This window comes from Sphaerodactylus townsendi, linkage group LG04 (genome assembly GCF_021028975.2).
Source record: "Sphaerodactylus townsendi isolate TG3544 linkage group LG04, MPM_Stown_v2.3, whole genome shotgun sequence".
Taxonomy (NCBI): domain Eukaryota; kingdom Metazoa; phylum Chordata; class Lepidosauria; order Squamata; family Sphaerodactylidae; genus Sphaerodactylus; species Sphaerodactylus townsendi.
In genome coordinates this window covers 109871597-109892287 of record NC_059428.1, presented here as the reverse complement: position 1 = coordinate 109892287, position 20691 = coordinate 109871597, and the positions used below count along the sequence as shown (strand labels likewise).

Sequence of the window (20691 nt, the reverse complement as noted above, 5' to 3'; positions counted from 1 at the left end):
CTTTTTCCTCTATAGATTCTGCTAATCAAAAATCAGATCCTTGGAATCTGAAGCGCCGCAAATTGAATCCCAAGGAGTAAAGAAAAAAATTATGGAAATATTGTTGTCCTTTGCTGGCCTGAAATATTGGGCACCATGAAGATGAGGTGTAATTGTATCAGCTGCTTAACTGTTTCCAAATTAATGGTAGTGAGACAGAGAAATATTAATGTGGAATGCCAGTTTTTTCAGATGGGCTGAAATTTACTGTCAGTGAAAATATCATTGATCATGTATCAGTGAATTTTCTTGCATTCTATCCACCTTTTATACTGGGTGTTATAGCAACTTAAGCCTGTTAAGAAATAATGAGGTATTTATTACTGGGATGTGCCAGAAAAAATATTGAAAGTTTACTAAGATACTTGTCTAACCCTGTTCATAATGGGGTGAAAAGAATGATTAAACATGGAAGCTTATTTCATGTGATAGCTTCATATCAGATCAAACAGTGATATAAAATGTCTCTATTTTGGTGCCTTGGCCTGAGGCTAATTTCAATAGCTTTGTTAAGAGCATATGATACTTTTGTTTCTGCTATGTATGAAGCAATGGGATCTAAAAGCCACAAAATCTACTGTATGTGTCTTTACTTTGAAATAATGCCTGTGTTTCTTTTTATATTAGGTGTAAAAAACTGTTAAGTAAGAAGAAATTAAAAAGGAAACAGAAGACAAAATTGAAAATAAAAACAAGAAACAAGGTAAATCATATTCCATGTTTCTCTACTTGCCATCCACTTATCCACCCATACCATATTTTTGCTGAAGTTCAATTGCAGTGAATTGAAGCAGAGCTTTAATAAATATTAGCTGCTTAATAATCATAATTTGAAGAACAGAAGATGTTTAAGGTGCATGATTTTTTTTTTGCATATTTAAACGTCGTTCAGTTTTCCACTGGAAATATAGCCCTGAGTTGTGTGGGCTCACAATTTTATTTTGCCCCATGAAAATATATTATTTTATTTCATGTTTATGTTGGACTGTCCTAAATGTTTATGTTGGACTGTCCTAGAGGAATAAGTTTCATACCCTCTTAAAGATGATGTTAGCATGTGAAACTGTATGGTCTCCATAGCCCAAGTTGTTTAGATTAAAATTGGTACCTTCAGTTGTTCCAAGAAGGCAAGAAATGATTTAACACTGGTATAATTTTCTGCTCATGACCAACCTTCACTGGAGGCTTTTAAAAAAGTTGAACTTTCAGACATCATTGAGTAGACCACAGACAGAACATTAGCGTAAACTAGATTGAAAGTTACAATGCCACAGTGGTAGTTGTTATGTCCAAATTGGGGTGCTTACGGTGGGTGGTGTTTTGAGGTAGAACTGACAAAAAACATTCTTGGTATCATAGGTTCAATGACTAGCCTAAAAGCACTTCCGAGTTGCAAATAAATGTAATGTGGTGCAAAGGAAATTTGAATTTCATACCTCTGTAAATCTTCCAGTCTGAATGTATTTTGCTACTTAACAAGTTTTGCTGTCTTATTTTACCATAGCAACTATTTCTCTTGATTCTGTCTCCTGCGGTTGGAGAGGAAGAAGCTAACAGATCCTCATCACATTCTATGCCTTACTTATCTTTGTCACAACTATTCAGGTGTTAGATAATAATACTTAGCATTTATATATCACCTTAGAACATTCAAAGTGTTTCACATACATCATCTTGTGCTCCTTACACACTTCCCTTCAAAGGTAATATGACTCCCATATTACAGATGAGGCGTGATGGTCATGGGAGTGGTTCTCCTGAAGCTGACTGGCGAATTTGTGGCAGAAATCTCACCAGGGGATTTTTAAAAAAATGGTAGTTCACTCCCATAGCCAGTACTTAGCACCACATCAGTATTTCCTGGAATATGGTTGTAATGTATGTATTGCTCATTATACAGTGCTAAGCATACATCCCTAGACACAGCCAGGGAACTGCAGCTTGGCATTGCCAGTGAGCGTTTAGAACAGGGGTGTCGCACTCAGTTGTTATGAGCACCAGACTTGGTTGGTCTGGGGCAAGAGTGTGGCTGCCTTGACTGGTCCCAAAATGGCACCGGGGGTGGGGGGGAGGTGTCTGGACCAGCTAGCTCTCAGCAGAGTGGGGTAGCTGCCTTGAGAGGGTTTATCAGGCCCACGAGCCAGCTGAGGCAATCCCCCCTTTGCTTGCTTGCCAGGTCAGAATAGGAGTGTAGGGAAGTGTTGCCTCAACTGGCTCACGGGCCTGAGAAGCACTCTCAAGGGGTCAGATCTGGCCCTCAGGTCACATGTTTGACATGCCTGGCTTAGAATGCATATTTGACATACTTAAACACTAGTGTAACAGTATTTTGCAAGTACAATTTCCACTTAAATTCTGGTTTCTATAAGTTCACCTTTACAGTCACAGGCCCTGTAACAGCATTGGAAGTGGCAGGGAAGGGAAGGGCTCAAAGGTGGACAGTAGTAGCAGCTTGGCATCCTTTTTACCCTTAATTAAAAGCTGCTGGAGCTGTTTGACGCCAGTCTTTTTGGTGCCATGTCCCTGGAGAAACTGGCTGTGAATCCAATTTAATGAGTGAGCTCCTGCTGTGTTATAGCTTGGCATCCCTGCGTCTGTAAATTCATAAGTGATTCCTGCAGGGAAGCTAACTAAGAAAATCTTCTCTCACTGCTGTGGATGGTGTCCAGCTCCCACCAATGGTAGACTTATTACAGCAGTATTAGATAAACCCCCAATTTTATTTATTTATTTATATATAATATAAATATCAAGAGGGCTCTGGGCGGTGTACACCAGGCCAAAACAGTATTGCGCACAATAGGCTAAAAACTACATTACACACAATAAAATAAAATAAATTAAGTTAAAAGCAATTTACAGATTTCATAAAACCTAGCAGCATCAATACAGTACAATACAGTACAACAAGATTATAAAAGTGTGATGCTCGATCCCAAGGCCGGTCGGGGGCAGCAGTGTAAATTAGATGTTATATTGGCATGCCAATGATGGAATGGCACGCAACACAGGGGCATCCTGGAGGGGGGAATCCACAGCCGGCCTCACCAAAAGCCCGGTGGAACAAAACCGTTTTACAGGCCCTGCGGAATTCACCAAGGTCCCACAAGGCCCGCAATTTTACATTCTTTGTGCATGCTGAAGATTGTGATTGTGTTCAGTTGTAAACCTGACCTTGAATTTGGTCTGGTTTTTTTGCTACCTACCCCCTTTGAGTTAAAAGGGAAACTACTTATTCCTAAAGCAGTGCATGAATGTGTCTCAGTATTTATCTATTAATGAGAGTGCAGTGGTTAAGAGTGGGGGACTCTAATCTGGAGAATGGGGTTCAATTCTCCACATGAAACCTGTTGGGTCATCGTGGGCCAGTTACAGTTCTCTCAGAACTCTCTCAGCTCACACAGAAGTAATCAGTGGCAAACCACCTCTGAATGTCTTTTGCCTTGGAAACCCTGGGACTCGACAGCAAAACCACACACACACACACACACACACACACACCCACCCACCCACCCACCCTGCAACATTAAAATAGAACAGGAAGATTTTGCTGAACTGATGACTGAAACAGAATGTCTTATTTTTGTCAGGGTGAAAACCTGGATAGTATGGTAACCATACCTGATATCAAACTACACAGTAACCCCTCAGCATTCAACGTCTACTGCAACGTGCGGCATTGTGTTCTAGAGTGGCAAAAAAGGGTAACTTCTTTAGCTTTGGCTTCCAAAAATGCTGTGCAGAGTGGCGATTCAGATAGTGATGAAGAGGAGGAGGCTAAAGAGCCCCCTATCAAGCTTCCAAAGGTAAGCATGCCAGGACAGTCCTTCAAGCTGCTATGCTGATGAAATAATGTTCTTCATAATGTTCTACAGTACAGAAGTCAAAGCATCCTTGTATAATAGTACATCTCTCTCTAGATCATTGAAGTTGGATTATGTGAAGTCTTTGAGCTTATCAAAGAGACAAGGTTTTCTCATCCATCTCTCTGTCTAAGAAGTCTGCAAGCTCTTCTTAATGTGCTTCAGGGCCAGCAACCAGAAGGTCTCCAGTCAGAACCTCCTGAAGTTCTCGGTAATGGTTTATATGATTCTCTCGGTAGTGTTCTTTGATTTATATGATTCTCTTTCAAACCACTTCCAAGTTTTTCAAATAGTGGTGTGGATCCAACCACCTTTTCTGCTGACAAAAAAGGGAGAACAGGTCTCCCTTTGACAACACAAAAAGGTTATGCTGGGCATCCTGGAACCTACATGATCGAAAGCTAATGGAGCTGTAGCAAGGAGAGGAATTGGTGAAGATAGAGTTGAAAAGTTAAAGCATGTGCTGCATTTTTCAGATCATGTTTATTTAATTGTTTTATTTATCATGTTTATTTACCGTATATACTCATGTATAAGTCGAATTTTTCAGCACATTTTTAATGCTGAAAAAGCTCCCCTCGACTTATGTGCGGGTCATTAAATTTTTTTTTGTGTTTTTACTTTGCCAACCAGCAGGGGGCGCAGTTTTTATGCTAGCGGCACCAAAATTTCAGGGTACCCTCAGAAGACGCTCCTGATGATACCAGCCAAATTTGGTAAAGTTTGGCTCAGGGGGTCCAAAGTTATGGACCCCCAAAGGAGGTGCCCCCACTCCCCATTGTTTTCAATAATGGAGTTGTTAGTGAGATTTGGCTAATTTTGAGGGGATCCATAACTTTTGGGATTCTTCGAATAACTTCATCAAACCTACCTGGTCCTATCAGGAGAGTCTCTTTATGGATACCAGCCAGGTTTCAGGAAGTTTGGGTCAGGGGATCCAAAGTTATTGGACCCTCTAAGGCGATGCCCCATCCCCCATTGCTTCATGAATGGAATCTAATAGTAGATTTTCCATTTCTGATAATATCCCTCTTAAAATCTAAGTTGGGTTACATTTGGACATACAGATGATGATGAGGAATCCAGTTTTGAAGGATTTTAACTCTTATGTTTTAGCTTGGTTGCTGTTTGAGCTAAGGTTTTTGTACTTTTAAAGTTATTGTTGATACCATATTGTTCTTGTTGACCCTCTTCAGAGTACAGAAAGCCTTTATTGGCATGTTAAAAGAACACCGCAGCTACAAAACAAACCAATACAGCGAAACACATCCAATACAAACCCGCAAGACACAGCAGTCCATGTTGACCCTCTTTTCCACTTACAGAGCCAGTTTACTGTTTTTCTTTGAAATAAATATTCAAAAACATTTAACCTACTGATGCCTCAATTGATGTAATTTTATTGGCATCTATTTTTATTTTTGAAATTTACCAGTAGCTGCTGCATTTCCCACCCTCGACTTATACGAGAGTCAATAAGTTTTCCCAGTTTTTTGTGGTAAAATTAGGTGCCTCGACTTATATGCGGGTCGACTTATACACGAGTATATATGGTATTTATGATATTTACACCCTGGCTCATACTAGGTGGCTGAAAAACAATAATGTAAAAACATAATGGATAAAATATAATAATTATAACAATAAAAATCACATTACATCAACACCTTGAACTGGGCCCAGGAGCCTATGCAGTTCCTTAAGGACTGCCGTGATGTGTATCTGGCCAGATGTATCAGCTCACAGCCTAATTGCTGCATGCTGCACCACCTCCAGCTTCCGGACTGTTTCAAGGGCATCCCCACATAGAGAGAATTACAGTAGTCCAGTCGAGAGGTTACCGTATCGTGTAACCCTGTGGCCAGGTCCCCTTTGTCCTAAAACAGGCAGAACTTGTGAATCAGACGGCGCTGCTGGAAGGTCCTCGTGGCCACCGCCATCACCTGAAGCTCAAAAATCAGAAAATCAGTTTCTTCCAAGTAAGCCTGCTGTTGAGCCACTGCCACCATCTCCAGGACCTTCCCCAAAAATGGGATGTTGGCCACTGGGTGATAATTGCCCAACACCAGAGGGTCCAAAGAGGGTCTTAACAGCCAGTTGCAAACAACAGTATTGCATGTAATGTCTTCGAAAATTCTTTTCATTAATAATGGTAATTAAAAGATACTGATTTTTAACATTGGTAGCCAGCGCGGTATAGTAGTTGTTGGACTAAGTGCTGGGAAATCCAGGTACGAATCCCCACTCTGCCATGGAATCTTGTTAGATGACCTTGGGCCAGTCACATACTCTCAGCCCTGACCCTGGCAATTATTTGGATTATATTATTATCCATCTGAATTGTGGAGGTGGGCAGAGGGAAACCAAATGCAAATAATCTGACAGACACAAGAGAAACATCCAGGAATGCAGATAAGTTACTGCCTTGTTGCTCCCAAAGGAAGATGTTTAGGCCAAATAAAACGCTATAGAACATGATTCATATGGAGAGCAAACAAAAGTGCATCTCTGTTATAGTCAGAACATTACTAGCATAGTACTCAGTTGTACTACTTGTTTCATGGAGATGAATAGTTTTCTGTCAGTATGTTTATACGTAACAAAATAAAAGACATGGCTTCAGGATGACGTAACAACTCCAGAGTTGTATCTCTTACTACTGCAATTAACTGTTGTGGTGCAACTGTTTCCTACTGCCTAAATAGTAAGGAGATATAGCCTGAGTATGGTGTGAGAGAGCATTTCTTAATGCAGTGCTATGAATCACACTTTGCTAAGGAGGCCGAGGGTGTTTACATAGACCACAACACTGCTCTTACTTTCATATATTTTACTCATTGAGTATTGCTTTGTTTAGGGGGTTGAAGAGTTTATGAATAGTTTCTGTTGAAGTGTAGAGCTTATATTGTTGTTTGGGTGTTTGTTTACTTCTTCCAAATTTAATTAGGGGTTAGTCTGGTGGAAAACACTTAGTAATTCCTGCAGGGCAACATTACCAATATTGATGTTTTGCCCTGTCATTGCTTTCACTTCTCTAATAAAACTTCTGTCTTGGAATTTATCAGTGGGCATTTCTTTGTGCTAGTTAGTTATTGTTACTCAGCAGCAATCTTACATTGCATAAGTAACTTTTTGTTTTATCTTCAGAGTCTCTGTTCCAGCTTCTTCTAGAAATAACCGTTCGAAGTACTGGAATGAGTGACAGCACAGGCCAGTCTTTGACAGCACTTTCATGCGCCTGCCTCTTCAGTCTGGTAGCTGCATGGGGTGAAACGGGAAGAACGCTTCAAGCAATCTCTGCTATTCTCACCAATAATGGAAGCCATGCTTGTCAGACTATTCAGGTGTTTTGATAAAACGACTCCTTGGTTGCCATGTTATTTTGGAAGAATGCTTGTATCCCTAGTAACTGGAATTTCCTGTTCATTTGTTGCTTGCTGCTTGATAAATCCATGGTGGACAATTTTAGAAGTTAAGGGATATGCTGGAAGTATCATGAGACAAAAGTCCACAGATAGTGTAGCTGAGTTCAGTGTAATTGGCTTAAATATAGCTTTGTTATTTTCATGAACATAACAGATGCCCTAAAAATTGACAGGTCACATGTCATCTTATTCTGAGACTATTCCAAATGAAAGATCTGAGTCCGTTTTTGAAAAATGTTGTAATATCTGGTTTGAAATCCTGGGCTGAGGCACTCTAGCCTCAATCCAAAGAACTGCACAAGTAGTTCTATGACCCAAGGGAACTTGGAACTTGTGTTCTTCATCCAACAGTGTTCTTCATCCAATGGCATGAAACTGAGGAAAGTTTTGATAAGCAATTTAAGGCAAGGGGTGTGCTGTTCAGAGGGAACAAAAAAAAAAGCCTTAAATTCTTATGCCTTCAGCATGCCTAAAACTTTCTGGAAGCTATAATGAATTTGGACTTTTCTGTTCATTTCCCTTGTTTGGGATTTTTCTGTCTGAAAGTCATAGTTCTTCAGATTCCAAGAGCTGCTGTAAATAGCACGAGAAGACCTTTTTGGGGATACACGTGCTTGTTTTTCATTCCTGCTATTCGTACTTTTTTCTGCAACGAAGAAATCATATTAGGGATATATGCAAAGCTGTAGGCAGTCTGAAGCTCGCACGTTCCCTCACCCCCCAAAGTTCCCCTTCAAATATTACAGGAGCTGAAGCAGCAACCCTTTTACATCTATCTTGCATATACAACTCTACATGGATTTTCTCTAGAAGATTTTCAGACTGTAGCATTACCTTAGTAACACTACATGCTCATGCATACCTAGCAAGAAATCAGAGGCGACCAGGGCAATACCTGGTCCAGCTGCCGCCCCTCCCTCCCCCCGGCGCAGCCCACTTACTTTAGCCTGCGGGAACCTGCTACAGGCCACCCCTCGGCCCTGTCCCACCAGGCTGCTCTTTCAGCTGGCAGTGGCTCCACTGGCTGAAGGAGTAGCCTGGCAGGGTGGGCCCAAGGGGAGGGGCGCCGTGGCGATTCTTCGCCCCCCCCCCCCACGTGACCAGCTGGAGTGCACCCAGGGACCTGTGACCCTCCATGTCCCAGTGAGCACGCCACCTCTGCAGGAAATGTTCTCGCTGATTGTGAGAACTAATTTAAATCACTTTAAATTTGAAACACGAATGACTTTGGGAATGACTTCCAGTTTTACAATTGACAGCACTATTAGGAAGTGTATTTATTTCCCTTTTAGGAAACCGTTGAAAAATTCAGCACCGCCTTGTAGGAAAAAATGTAGTTTGTCATCAGAATAATTAAGAATAATATTTTGGGAAAGGGAAAATGAATGGTGGTACATTCCATTGGGCCTCTAACCTTAATTTTCAGTAAGGATAGAAGCTTGTAGCACACAAATGCAGCCCATGGTACTGACCAAGTTGCAACCTCTCTTTCTTACACTCGATAAAATAAATTTTACATTAATCTGTAAGATGTTGACTCTGACTATCAGACTAAATGTGTAGACAGCTACTGACTTTATGGTAATTGTTCTAGATTTTTTCTTGCGTAATGTTGGTAGTTGAACATTTCTAATAACTGACAATTGTATATTATGCTTTCTTCCTTTAGGTGCCAACTATCTTAAATTCTCTGCAGAGGAGTGTTCAGGCAGTTTTGGTGGGCAAAATACAAATTCAAGATTGGTTTAGCAATGGAATTAAGAAAGCAGCCCTAATGCACAAGTGGTCATTCAAGGACATTTCTGTGGATGAAGATGACCAGTGTCTCCTTCAGAGCGATGGTTACTTCCTGTATTTATTATGCAAAGACGGTCTTTACAAAATTGGTTCAGGATACAGTGGAACAGTCAGGGTAAATTTGAACTTGGATTGAAGTCGATTAAATTTTTTAAAAATGATAATAAAACCTGTATTGTGCAGATTTTTTTCATTAGAACAGTTGTCATACTAGTTGTTCTTCTACATTACAGGGTCATATATACAACTCTACATCACGCATCAAAAACAGAAAAGAGAAAAAGTCATGGTTGGGTTATGCTCAGGTAGGAGAAATTTTTTAATCAATACAGAGGGATTAATTTTGCACTGAACCAACCTACAGTAAAACATGGAACAAAACCATGTATATAACTTTCTAATTATTTTGGTGTACATGTAAAGAAACTGTTGTTGCCTTAGCTCTTCCTGCTTTTTAATTTTATGACTCGGATATCATTGCTCTTGGCCATTCTTCTGTACTCTGGTGCTTAACTGTACATGCAGCATCAGAGTCCTGGTAGCTACTATATGGAGAGTGGGGGAGACGGTGTGGAATGTTGCAGAATAGAAGGTCATAGAAGATTACTGGTGTCTCTTTCCTTCTGGCAAGGAGTCCTTTAAAGGCAACTGGTAGTTATGGTTTATAGCTACATTTAAATGTTCTTAGTATTCTAGTATGCATATTTGCCCTTACAACTCTTCCCATGGGATCAGATTCCATGGAGTGTTTCCATGGGCAGAAGGTGGATGGTTTTCAACAATTCCCCACTCCCATGTGATTTCCCTTTCATTCCTTGGAGGTTTTGTGCCTTCCAGGAACAGAATATCAGGGGGTGTTTTGGACTGCAAAGGGAGGGGAAGATGAAAAAGTTCCACTCCACTGATGAAAACCATTCTGCCATGAGCTATAAATAAAGTGAACAGTTTTGGCAGATCTAAGCCATTTCATGAAATGGTTGTTGCAATATGTTGCATTTCCAATACACAGAAATACATGGGGATATTACGGTACCACTTGTGGATATATTAAGCCGTCAGAATTGTCTTTGGTGTTAGCTCATAGCTTAAGTAGTTTATTAAAAGGTAGAATGGGCATAAATGCATGTTTATGCATGCTCTGCATGATCAGAGATTAATTAAAGGTTTTAAAAGTCAGTTTCAAAATACAGCCAGCGCAGTTCTAAAACTTGTGTGGTTATATTTTCTTTTTAACAGGGTTACTTGTTATATAGAGATGTGAACAATCACAGCATGACAGCCATAAGAATAAATCCTGAATCCTTGGAGCAAGATGGCACAGTAACTTTGCCAGGTACGGGAAAGTAGATTGGCAAGGAGATAAGCAATACTCCTTTCTATGGGGTTCTTTAATGGGAAGACTGGCAGACCTGTCCAATGTAATTTTCGCTAGCCTTTTAGAAGCAGCTGAATCAGAGAACATTTCTCATTCCTGACTGACTTACAAGAGCATATCCTTTTAAATGAACCTTGGACTTTAAGGCATTGTGTGTGTATAAACGGCCATCAAGTTTCTTCTGACTCATGGTGATCCTGTGAATCAATGTCCTCCAAAACATTCTATCATTAACAGCCTTGCTAAGATCTTGCAAACTGAGGGCAATGGCTTTCTTTATAGAATCAATGCATCTCATGTTGCGCCTTCCTTTTTTCCTGCTGCCTTTAACTTCTGTTGTCTTTCCAGTTACTCTTGTCATAATGCGGGAGAAGAGAATGTGGTGGATTTTTACTGTGCCCATATCCCTTTCCCCCTCCCTTTTTTTGAGTAGTATTGTCATAATGTGACCAAAGTACAGTAGCCTCAGTTTAGCCATTTTAGCTTCTAGGGACAGGTGAGGCTTGATTTGATCTAGAACCCCTTTATTAGTCTTTTTTGATTGTCCACAGTATCCACTACACTCTCTTCCGACACTACAATTCAAAGGAATCTACTTTATTCTTGTCAGCATTCTTCATTGTCCAGCTTTCACACCCATACATAGCAATAGAAAATGCTATTACATAACAGAAAATATAACACATCATTAAGTGACGTATTCTGCTGACTTAAACCAGGGAGAGAAGGAAGAAACATGGTATGATCAATCTTTTATGAATAATCCCATTTCTCTGAAGTCCAAGTTTGTATGAAATTCCAGAGATGACACTTGCCTTCTGCTGCCACGGACCACTGCATTATATAAATGCTTCTGCCACCTATGTAGTTAGTATATGGAATCCCAGCACCTAGAAATGCATCATGTAACTGACAGTGGGGCAGCAGTTTTTATGTGACAGAATGGGACCTGTGCTGTAGGTGTTGTGGAATGCTGTAATGAAGGATCAAAGGTGTCGTGTCCCAATCTCGATCTAGTTAAAGTTGACACAGAGTAAAGCAACTGCAGCATGTTGTTGACTGGGGAGCACAGCACTGAATACTCCTTTTATTTTCTCCCAGTGAAGTGCGCTCAGCCACACAGAGAGGTGTGCCTTGTGACACAGTAATTTTGGAAAGACACTACTGTCAGTTGCTTCACAGATCCCTTGGCTGTTGCAGTCAGATATTTTGTAATGTGCAGCCATGTAGGTATTAGAGCAGTGAAGATGTTGGTGTGCAGCAAACAAAAGGGAGTGTAGGGAGAGACAAAAGGGAGTGTAGGGAGAGACATGGGTTGTACCAGGCTAGATACACCAGGAATAAGCAGAGCCCCACTGTCTCTGCCGAAGTCTCAAGAGCTCATGTTGGGCACTTGAGCAGAGAATGGGCAAAAATGGTCTCGTATGCTGCCATCATGACACTGGAGAATTTAATGAGGGAGGGGAGAATTGTACCATGTAGGAGTTTTAGGCATCAAGCATGAGAGCAGGTTGAGGGAGAGAGGAGGAGAGGTTTCCTGGTGGAGGAATGTGTTCAGGATTGAGCAGACAGCCTTCTGTCCTGTCCTGTATGGGAGGTTTGTTAGCAATGCTGCTGTACTAAGGCCTAGAGTGTCTTAGAGATCCAAGTAGCAGTCTGTGAACATGAAAATTGTGTGTGGTGGTTACTTGGCACATTGGTGGCCACTGGGCTTGATGCTCTTAACAGCAACATTTTGGTTTCCAAAACACATTACTGAGGAAGAACCCCAAAAGGTGGTGGCTGCAGTTGACCTCCTTTGACTGTGTATGGTCCTCCTAATGTTTAACATAGAAGCTACTATTTTAGTAGCACATACATTTTTAGAGTTCAGGTATTAACAGTTATAAATTGGTAATATAGATGTACAATATTGTAATACAAATATATCTCTAGGTAAAGAGGGGCTCATGGGAGAGTACCTTCTCTTCATGCAGAAGGTTGCAGGTTCAATCCTCAACATGCTCAGTTAAAAGCATGAGGTGCTGTAGCAGGTGATGCAAAAGACGCCCACCCAGCAGAGACCCCGGTGACCCACTGCCAGTCAGAGGAGGCAAGACTGACTGTGGCAGACAAGGGTACCAACTCAGTATATGGTAGCTTAATATGTTCTTATATTATTCTAGGTTCAGTTTGTACACAAAGAAATCCAGTGATTATATTTTATGTCTGTACAAATTACAGCTAGTATAATTCCCACATCAAACTGTTACTACTTAACATTGTTACCTGAAATCTAGAAAAATATATATGTATGAGCTGTATATTATTTCATTGTGTCCTGCAGTATGTTACTAAAGTATGTATTATGGTTACTGGAATATTATCCTTGGAAATACATTGTTTATTATTGATACTTTTGCCTTCTTGGAAGGGATTCCTTGGTAAACATGTGTGGGGTAATTGAAGTATGTATTTTTTAAACATGCAATGTAGTTTAAAGCAGTAATTTCAGAGATCTGGATCCTATGTTATGTTATGAAGTATTAGTGAAGGTTGATCAGCCCTGAAGCCACTTCTATATGCTAAGCAAGTCTATGCACTTTAACGAGATCAAACACGTTTTAGGCACCATAAGATTCTTGGGTTTTGCTATAAAAGGCTAAAACACAGCTATTATGTTGGCATATTTTCTGTATATTCATTTTCATCCTATAAATTTATTTTCTTTTGGGAACTTCACTTATGATTATGAATGAATTTTGTAAAGTTGGAGGGTGAAGTATTGCCCGATGTGAGTTGACACTGGTTGTTCTACACAGATTGCCAGACTGAAGGACAGAACATCCTTTTCACTGATGGAGAGTATATTAATCAGATAGCAGCCTCACGAGACGTAAGTCAAGTTCTTTTTCTTATAATGTTTTGGTGGTGAATTCTATAAGAGTTGAGAAATATAGCCTTCAACATGCTTCTGTAATATTTAGAGTTCATTTTAAATAGAAATATTATTACATGAAACAAGTACTATAACATTAAATCTTGATTTTAATTGTAAAAAGACAGTTGAAATAAGCACATTGCATTGCTCTTTTCTTTTTTGTTAATTTTCTTTTTTCCCTTGCAATTGAAACCAGAAAGCTGCTTTTCTTTTACATAGCTGGATGCCTAGATTTTGCAAATCTCTGATCTCATACATTTTGTTACCTTCATTCTGATTGTCCTGTTTTGTATGGCTGTCTTGTGCAGACCTACTGCCATGCAAGCCTACTGATTCTCAGTAGCTGCACAGGATTGCTCTATTAAGCTTGGTGCCTGCTGAAAAATTTCACTGTTAGAAGTGTTTCTGTCAGCAGTGCAAAAGGATCTTACCTTTCCACTCCTGCTGTAGCCTAAAATATACCCTGATGTACTTCTGGGAGGGTAAGACCCTCAGCAACTGTGAGAGAGAGAGTTACAGGTCACCAGTGGGAGTGAGGAATTGGGGAAATTACCTTCTTTCTTCCAACAGTGGACATATTAGGTGGTAGGATCCAATACTCAGTCTTTTCTAAAGAATGTTGTTCTGCATTCAGAATTAGAAGTTCAGCAGTTTGGTTGATAGGTTTAACACTTATTCAGTTGTTTGCAGGAAGGATTCTGGGAAGCTAGGTGAAAGGCATGTGAGAAGCTCTGAGATTTTTGATAGCATTTTAGTTCGTCTGGTGTCAGATTGTGTATGTGTTTGCTGTTTGATGCAGACAAGAGCAAATGTTAAAAATGGGATTCCTCATTTTATTAACTAATAATTTAACTTGTTTTGCCACCTAATTAAACTCCTGGAAAATGCTTCAGTTCTTGCTGATTTCCTGAACAATGAGTTCTGAATGTAACTGCTATTTAGCAGCAGCATGTAAGATTTTTGTAAACATAGTATGCTTTCAGACTGCAGGACCTGAAACACATTGTTTAAATCAGTGATTCCCAAACTTTTTTGGGCTATCCCCCTGGACTCCCAGACAACATTCTAGTGTCCCCCACACTCAGACACACCTCTTTCTTGGTATTAGGTCTATTACAAATCCGAAACCACTTCTAACAATGTAAACACACTGTAAAAACATGACTGAGTAAAAGTAAACCAGTTTACGGATCTGTTTTAGCAATATGAAAGGGTATTGGAAGGAAGGAGAGTGTGTGTGTGTTCTGGCTGCTCAACATCTTTGGCAGCTTCTCTGGGGGGAAGAAGGCCATCCGTGGCCTGTTGCCAGGGGTGTATCTACAGAAAATGGTGCCCAGGGCAAGCCCTGACATTGCACCCCCCATCTGACATCCCTGAGCCCCTTAAACCAGAAGACAGCAAAGGTACAGAGGCCATATTACATCAGTCTTGTTCCATCTAAAAAGGTAAAGATAAAAGTAGTCCTCTGTGCAAGTACCTCTGTGCAATTACTGATTCATGGGGTGACATCTCATGACAATGTTTACTAGACAGACTGGCTTTTTTACTTGATGGTTTGCCATTTACTTCCCCAATCGTCTTTAACATTTGCTGCATGGAGAACCCTGAGCTGGGTAGAGAGGAGGTACAAAAAGAGCTAAAATAAATTAAATACAGTTAGTTGGTTGTGGTGGGTTTTCTGGGCTGTGTGGCTGTGGTCTGGCCACAAAGACTGGAAAACCCACCACAACCAGTTGAATCCAGCCGTGAAAGCCTTCAACAATACATTAAATACAGTTACGTTACAGCAGTTCCTGGTTGTTGGTCTATCTGTACTGGACAAATGGGAAGGTGGGATACTCTGATAGGAGAAGAAGGGGAAGAGGAAGAAGGATATATTGCTGACTATTAAAAAAGACAATTCTTTCTTCTCCCAGAATCTGGTTCATGATTTTAACAGTCCAACTGCTTGAAAGGCATCCTTAGATGCTCACATGCTTTACTGTCTGACCACCTCCCCAAAAAACCACACAAAACCCTGCCTACTCCAGTACTTAAGCATAATCTTTGGATTTCATGGTGAGGTTGCATGAATTTAGAAATCAATATTAAAATCAGGCTGAAATCAATTAATAGCTTTAACCCTGCCTAGCTGGTTACAAGAACTTAGCCTTTGTTCATACATTCTGGCACAACTACGCAATTTTGAATTCGAACATGACAAATTCTCAAGCCTGTCTGGAGGTTCCCAATCCTACGTGGCAGAACACTCTGCATCTGACAGCTCCTGCCTCTTTGCCCACCCAACATTCTCTTTAAAAATAAAATAAAATTGCAAAGCCAGAGGCAACCGAGGTGAGAGAGTATTAGGAGGGTTTCATTGTGACCTGCTCCCAACCTCTTTTTAGGGATCTGAGTGACACAGGAGGCCACCAACCCCAGCAGCCCTTCCTTGGCCAGGATCAGGAGGGGTGTGTGTGCCAAGCCAACCTCCCCCTGCTTTTGCCCAACCTGCCAGTCACCTCAACCTCAAGCTGCCATAGGAACCCAACCAGAGCATCTTGGTTCCCCTAACAGCTGGTCTGTGCCCTGCAGCCACTGCTGCCAAAAGGGTATGGCCTGGGCAACTCCCTGCAAGGAAGAGTCAGCCGCCTGTTTACCCTTCAGGGCTGCTTCACACGGATGAGGGCTGGCACCTCCTCTCCCCCCCCCCCCCCCCCCCCCCCGCTGCTGCTTCCCAACCCAGCCCCACTTGCACTAGCCAGCAGTAGCATCTGGAGGCAGTGCAGAGCAATGCTTCTCGGGGCAGGGCTGGTTGCTTCCCAGAGGCTGTTGCAGCTGGATCTGGGCTGTACCACCAGTGTTTTGCCCCAAGAACTTTTCACACAATAGTTCCTCCAGAAATCCCTTCTCCGGCCCCCTGCTGTCCCAAAAATCTCTGCTGTCCCTCTGACTTCCACAAAATTCCTCACTGCCCATTTGGTGAAATTCATCATCCTTTCATTGTTTCTTTTTCTTAAGATACAAATATTTAAAGCTGTTTTCTTCATATAAAATTGAAGGTAAACATGGGCGCAGGTTTTATAAATTTCAGTTGTTACATCTAGTGAGAGTTTAATATTTAATGACAAGAGGGAGATGAGCATATGTGAAATAATATGGAAGTGCTTTAGGTTTGTAGGTCTAACATTTCAACAGTGTGTCATTTTGCTTGTTGCATTCATATCCTTATTTAGGTCGATAATTACCTTACCCTTCATGTGTCTTATTAAATGGCACGTTATAAAGAGCTGAAGAAGGTTCTCCGTGTAATTTGGAAAAGATAGAATGATCTTGTCTTTCCCTGTCAATAAATTTTAAAGTGCTTGAAACTGATATTTTCTCTGGTGCAGGATGGTTTTGTCGTTCGAATATTTGCAACAAGTACAAAACCTGTACTACAGCAAGAACTGCAGCTGAAGCTGGCCAGAAAATGTTTACATGCATGTGGTATCTCGTTATTTGATCTGGAGAAAGACTTGCACATTATCAGTAAGGCACTGCTTTTTCTACTCTTATCTTCATAACTTTTGCATGAAAACCCATAAGAGTGAAGAAATATCTGAAGATAACATTTAAGACTGAGAATGTGGGTTGTAGTCATGGGCAGGTTTGTTGCACACAGACACAATTGCACAATGTAATACAGTGCATTTACAAGTCATATTTGCCTTGTGTGTAAGACCGTAGTACCACTTTCTGCAAATAATATGTCAGTTACTATTTGCCAATTAATGATTACTTTTTAATCTACCAGTTTTCATAGCTTAATGTTCTGAGGATTGCATATAAGTTTGCTTATGGCTAGAATTGTTACATTTTGATACTTCAGTGTTTTCAGTCTTGCAGTGATTGCTAGTGACATTCACTTGAAAATATGCAGCACTTCATTCAAGTTTCTACTTGAATGCTTGAATGGATATGAACTATGTACAGCTGGGAACTGTGGTGCTTTAGAGCATGCAATTCATACCACCTATATTTTGAAAAACATTGATGGCTAATTGTGGTTTTGTACTCAGGTACAGGGTTTGATGAGGAATCAGCTATTCTTGGTGCAGGAAGAGAATTTGCACTAATGAAAACGGCTAGTGGAAAGGTATTGGAAATCTTGGTTATGTATAATTACTGGGTACTTCATGATAGCACTTGTTAGAAACATTATAACTTCATATGTGGCCCAGATACCTATGATCCTGAGTTTTGTGCCAGGTGGGGAACAAGTTCTGGTAGGGAACAAGAGGCCCCAAACAAGATACTTAAAACCCCGAGGTCTACAAACCCCAGCTTGGTAAGCTATCACCAGCCCTTTTTTATCCCACAGTCAGAAGCCAAAGGGCAAACTTCCAACCTTCTTAGGAGTACAAAGAAGAAACTCACCCCTGCAAGGTAGACCACTTGCTGAATGAGTTTCACCAAATAGTTAACCTCGTAGGGTGTAGCCATACGGTCCAGGACTGGATTTAGATTGAAGCCACCTGAAGACAAAACATTTCCAAATATGATTGAAGGAAATTTATTTAAAATCGGGCAAGAATATAGATTAAAAGAACATTAGCAGTGAGGAATAAAATAATAAAACTTAAACCAGTAAGAACTAATTACACAGCAATATAATAGGGTTCAATGGCAAGATTCAAAGCAAGATGTTACTCAATTCCAGCTGTATCCTTCAGTTTCAGTGGCCACTCTATCCATAACAAAATCCCAAGGTGTCAGGGAGCCATAGCTTTAGGCATCAACCATAATTGTCAAGGTCCAGTACACTGAATCCAGGAATCTGTAGCAAGGTCCAGGGAAGCACAAGCGCTAGACTGAGCAGCCAATCCTTATGGGCAGAAGGTTTGTGATTGCCAGGACCCATTGACCAATCATATCCACGCCTGATGATCTAAGGTATCAGGCAACCCTGTGACCTCAAGGCACAAGATGGAATAACAAGGTAGGATTTATTCCATAGCTGTAAATCCTTCCTTGTCAGGATGACACAACAATAATTTCATCAGTTTAATTGCTTGGAATGTGGAGCTGAGATTCTGTGACCTTGGTAGCTCAGGAAGTCAAACTAGAAACGATACTTTACTCCCAAATCTGGCTTCTTGTCAGTTTCTAAAGGTTAGTGGTCTGTTCATTGAACAGACACAGCACAGTTGAATTCCATTTTATTATTTTACAGTGGGCCTGAAGCCTGAACCAAGATTTTGTAAGAACAGGAAATTGTAGGGTGCCACTCAGTTTATTAACATCATGTATTCTGCATTTTCTGTTTTTACAAAATGCAGTTGGGGAAGCTAAGATCTGCAGTAGAAAACCAATGTGGGGTTTGGGGGCTTTTGAATGAACACATTGCCAGAAGGAAGCCCCTGACCTTTCTCAGATGATAGCCTCTGCAACTACATTTTGTAAAGGAAAAGAAAAGCTGCATGTGACTAGTGTCATTTAGCCCTGTGATTCAGTACTTACAGACTTTCACAGGATGAAAGCATCTGCGTGCATGCCTCTAGTTTTGCCAAATAACAAAAACTTGATCATGTAGCAAATCAGTGTGTACCTGTAATAACATATAAAGTGGTGGAGCTGGGTCCAATTCCTTCTGCAAGCAGAATGGCTCTTCTGTTTGGCTCACCTAAGGTATTGGTGGGCATATTTGCTGATTTCCTATCCTCGTTGCAGGCTAGCATTGTCTCTGAGCGTTGTCCTGACCCCTAAGAGCTATTGGGAGGGGGGTACATGGACTATAGTGTATGTGCGGGGGGGGGGGGTGTGCTGCTTTTTAAAATAGAGTTCTTCTTAGTGTTCAACTTTTGCCAAGTTCTTTTTTTCTTTTCGCCAATGAAATTATATGACTTCACTCTGACTCTTGTACTGTGTGTTAGATGATCATGTAGCTTTTGTGGATTCTGTTTTCTAGATTTATTATACCGGAAAATACCAGAGCCTTGGAATCAAACAAGGTGGTCCTTCTGCTGGAAAATGGGTAGAGTTGCCAATTACCAAATCTCCAAAGATTGTTCATTTTTCCGTTGGCCATGATGGTTCACATGCTTTGCTTGTTGCGGAGGATGGAAGTGTATTTTTCACAGGCTCTGCAAGTAAAGGGGAGGATGGCGAATCAAGTAGGTTTGGCAGTAATATGTTTATGCCTATTCCAATAGCCAGTAGAGATATGCTAATGAAAATGAAGATACTTTATTCCAGTCCTTTGTGTCAGGGTTTATCACTCTTCTCCCTTTGTGTTATATCTCAGTCTAAGGTCCTGGAACATGGATGCACTTCTCCTGTGAATAACTTTTCCAGTATACATACTTATTTCGTATATCAGTACAACTAATTTAAGTACTAGATAATACAGTGGTACGAACAAACTTGCATTAGTTTGTGTGAATAATGCCACTGCATAAAAAAAAGAAGAGTTGGTTAGCAATGAAGTACATTTCTGTCTCTTTCAAACATAGGCATATCAGGGGGAAATGCTGCCCAGGGACAACACCTGCTCTGGGCCCCCTTCCCTGCCTCCCTGCAGGCTACCTGAAGGAGGCGGCTCGCACAGGCGCCACAAAGACAGAACTGGCTCCAGGCAGCAGCAGGCTTAGTGGCTCCTAGGATGGGCCCCCATGCTCGCCAGCCAGCCCAGTGGCTCTCCATGCCAAGGCCGCACTTGCCAGCTTTTGTGGATTCTGTTTTCTATACTTGTTATGTTGCTGCCTTCACAGAGAGAGCCGCTGGGCATCATGTCACAAAAGCCAGGCTGCAAGTTAGCCAGCTGGGGAGCCAGCCAGCTGCTCCCCACCCCCCCAGCCCCCGCGCGATTGCTGCTGCCGGAATCTGGCAGCTCTCTCTGTGAAGGCAACAGCAACTGTGGCTGCTGGCGGGCCCACGGCAGGCCCAAAGCCGGTGAATATGGCCCTGGCATGGAGAGGACCGCTGGGTGCTGTGCCCCAGGAAAAGCTGGGTGCAAGGACCTAGGTGGCACCCGGCAGCTCTCTATGTTGCGTTAAATAGTTTATAGATATTAGTATTTTAAACTCTGTTTTAATAGTTTGATTGATGTCCACTTTGGGATCTAAGTTTGGTGGAAAAGCAGCATACAGATGTTTCTAAATAAATAATACTGCTTGTCTTATATTTTTGGGAGGTTGAGCTTATTAAAAGAAATGTAAGCGATTTATAGTTATAGATTTTTGTTACCTTTAAGTGCATCCTCGAACATGTTTGCATAACTCTGAAAAAGGGGGAGGGGAAAATTAGTTGATA

The 20691-nt window shown here is 41.1% G+C and overlaps 1 protein-coding gene across 15 annotated transcripts in view; it reads left to right on the top strand.

The window, feature by feature from the left end:
- MYCBP2 (MYC binding protein 2) overlaps positions 1-20691 on the top strand; it is a 187214-nt gene that overhangs the window by 31438 nt on the left and 135085 nt on the right. For all 15 annotated transcript variants that reach the window (XM_048493684.1, XM_048493683.1, XM_048493685.1 and 12 more), the window contains exons 2-12: positions 667-742; positions 3630-3845; positions 3960-4113; positions 7050-7246; positions 8997-9239; positions 9358-9429; positions 10361-10457; positions 13301-13374; positions 16791-16929; positions 17460-17536; positions 19349-19553. In XM_048493684.1, coding sequence (XP_048349641.1) covers positions 667-742; positions 3630-3845; positions 3960-4113; positions 7050-7246; positions 8997-9239; positions 9358-9429; positions 10361-10457; positions 13301-13374; positions 16791-16929; positions 17460-17536; positions 19349-19553 — 1550 coding nt within the window. The remainder of the gene's footprint in view (positions 1-666; positions 743-3629; positions 3846-3959; positions 4114-7049; positions 7247-8996; positions 9240-9357; positions 9430-10360; positions 10458-13300; positions 13375-16790; positions 16930-17459; positions 17537-19348; positions 19554-20691) is intronic.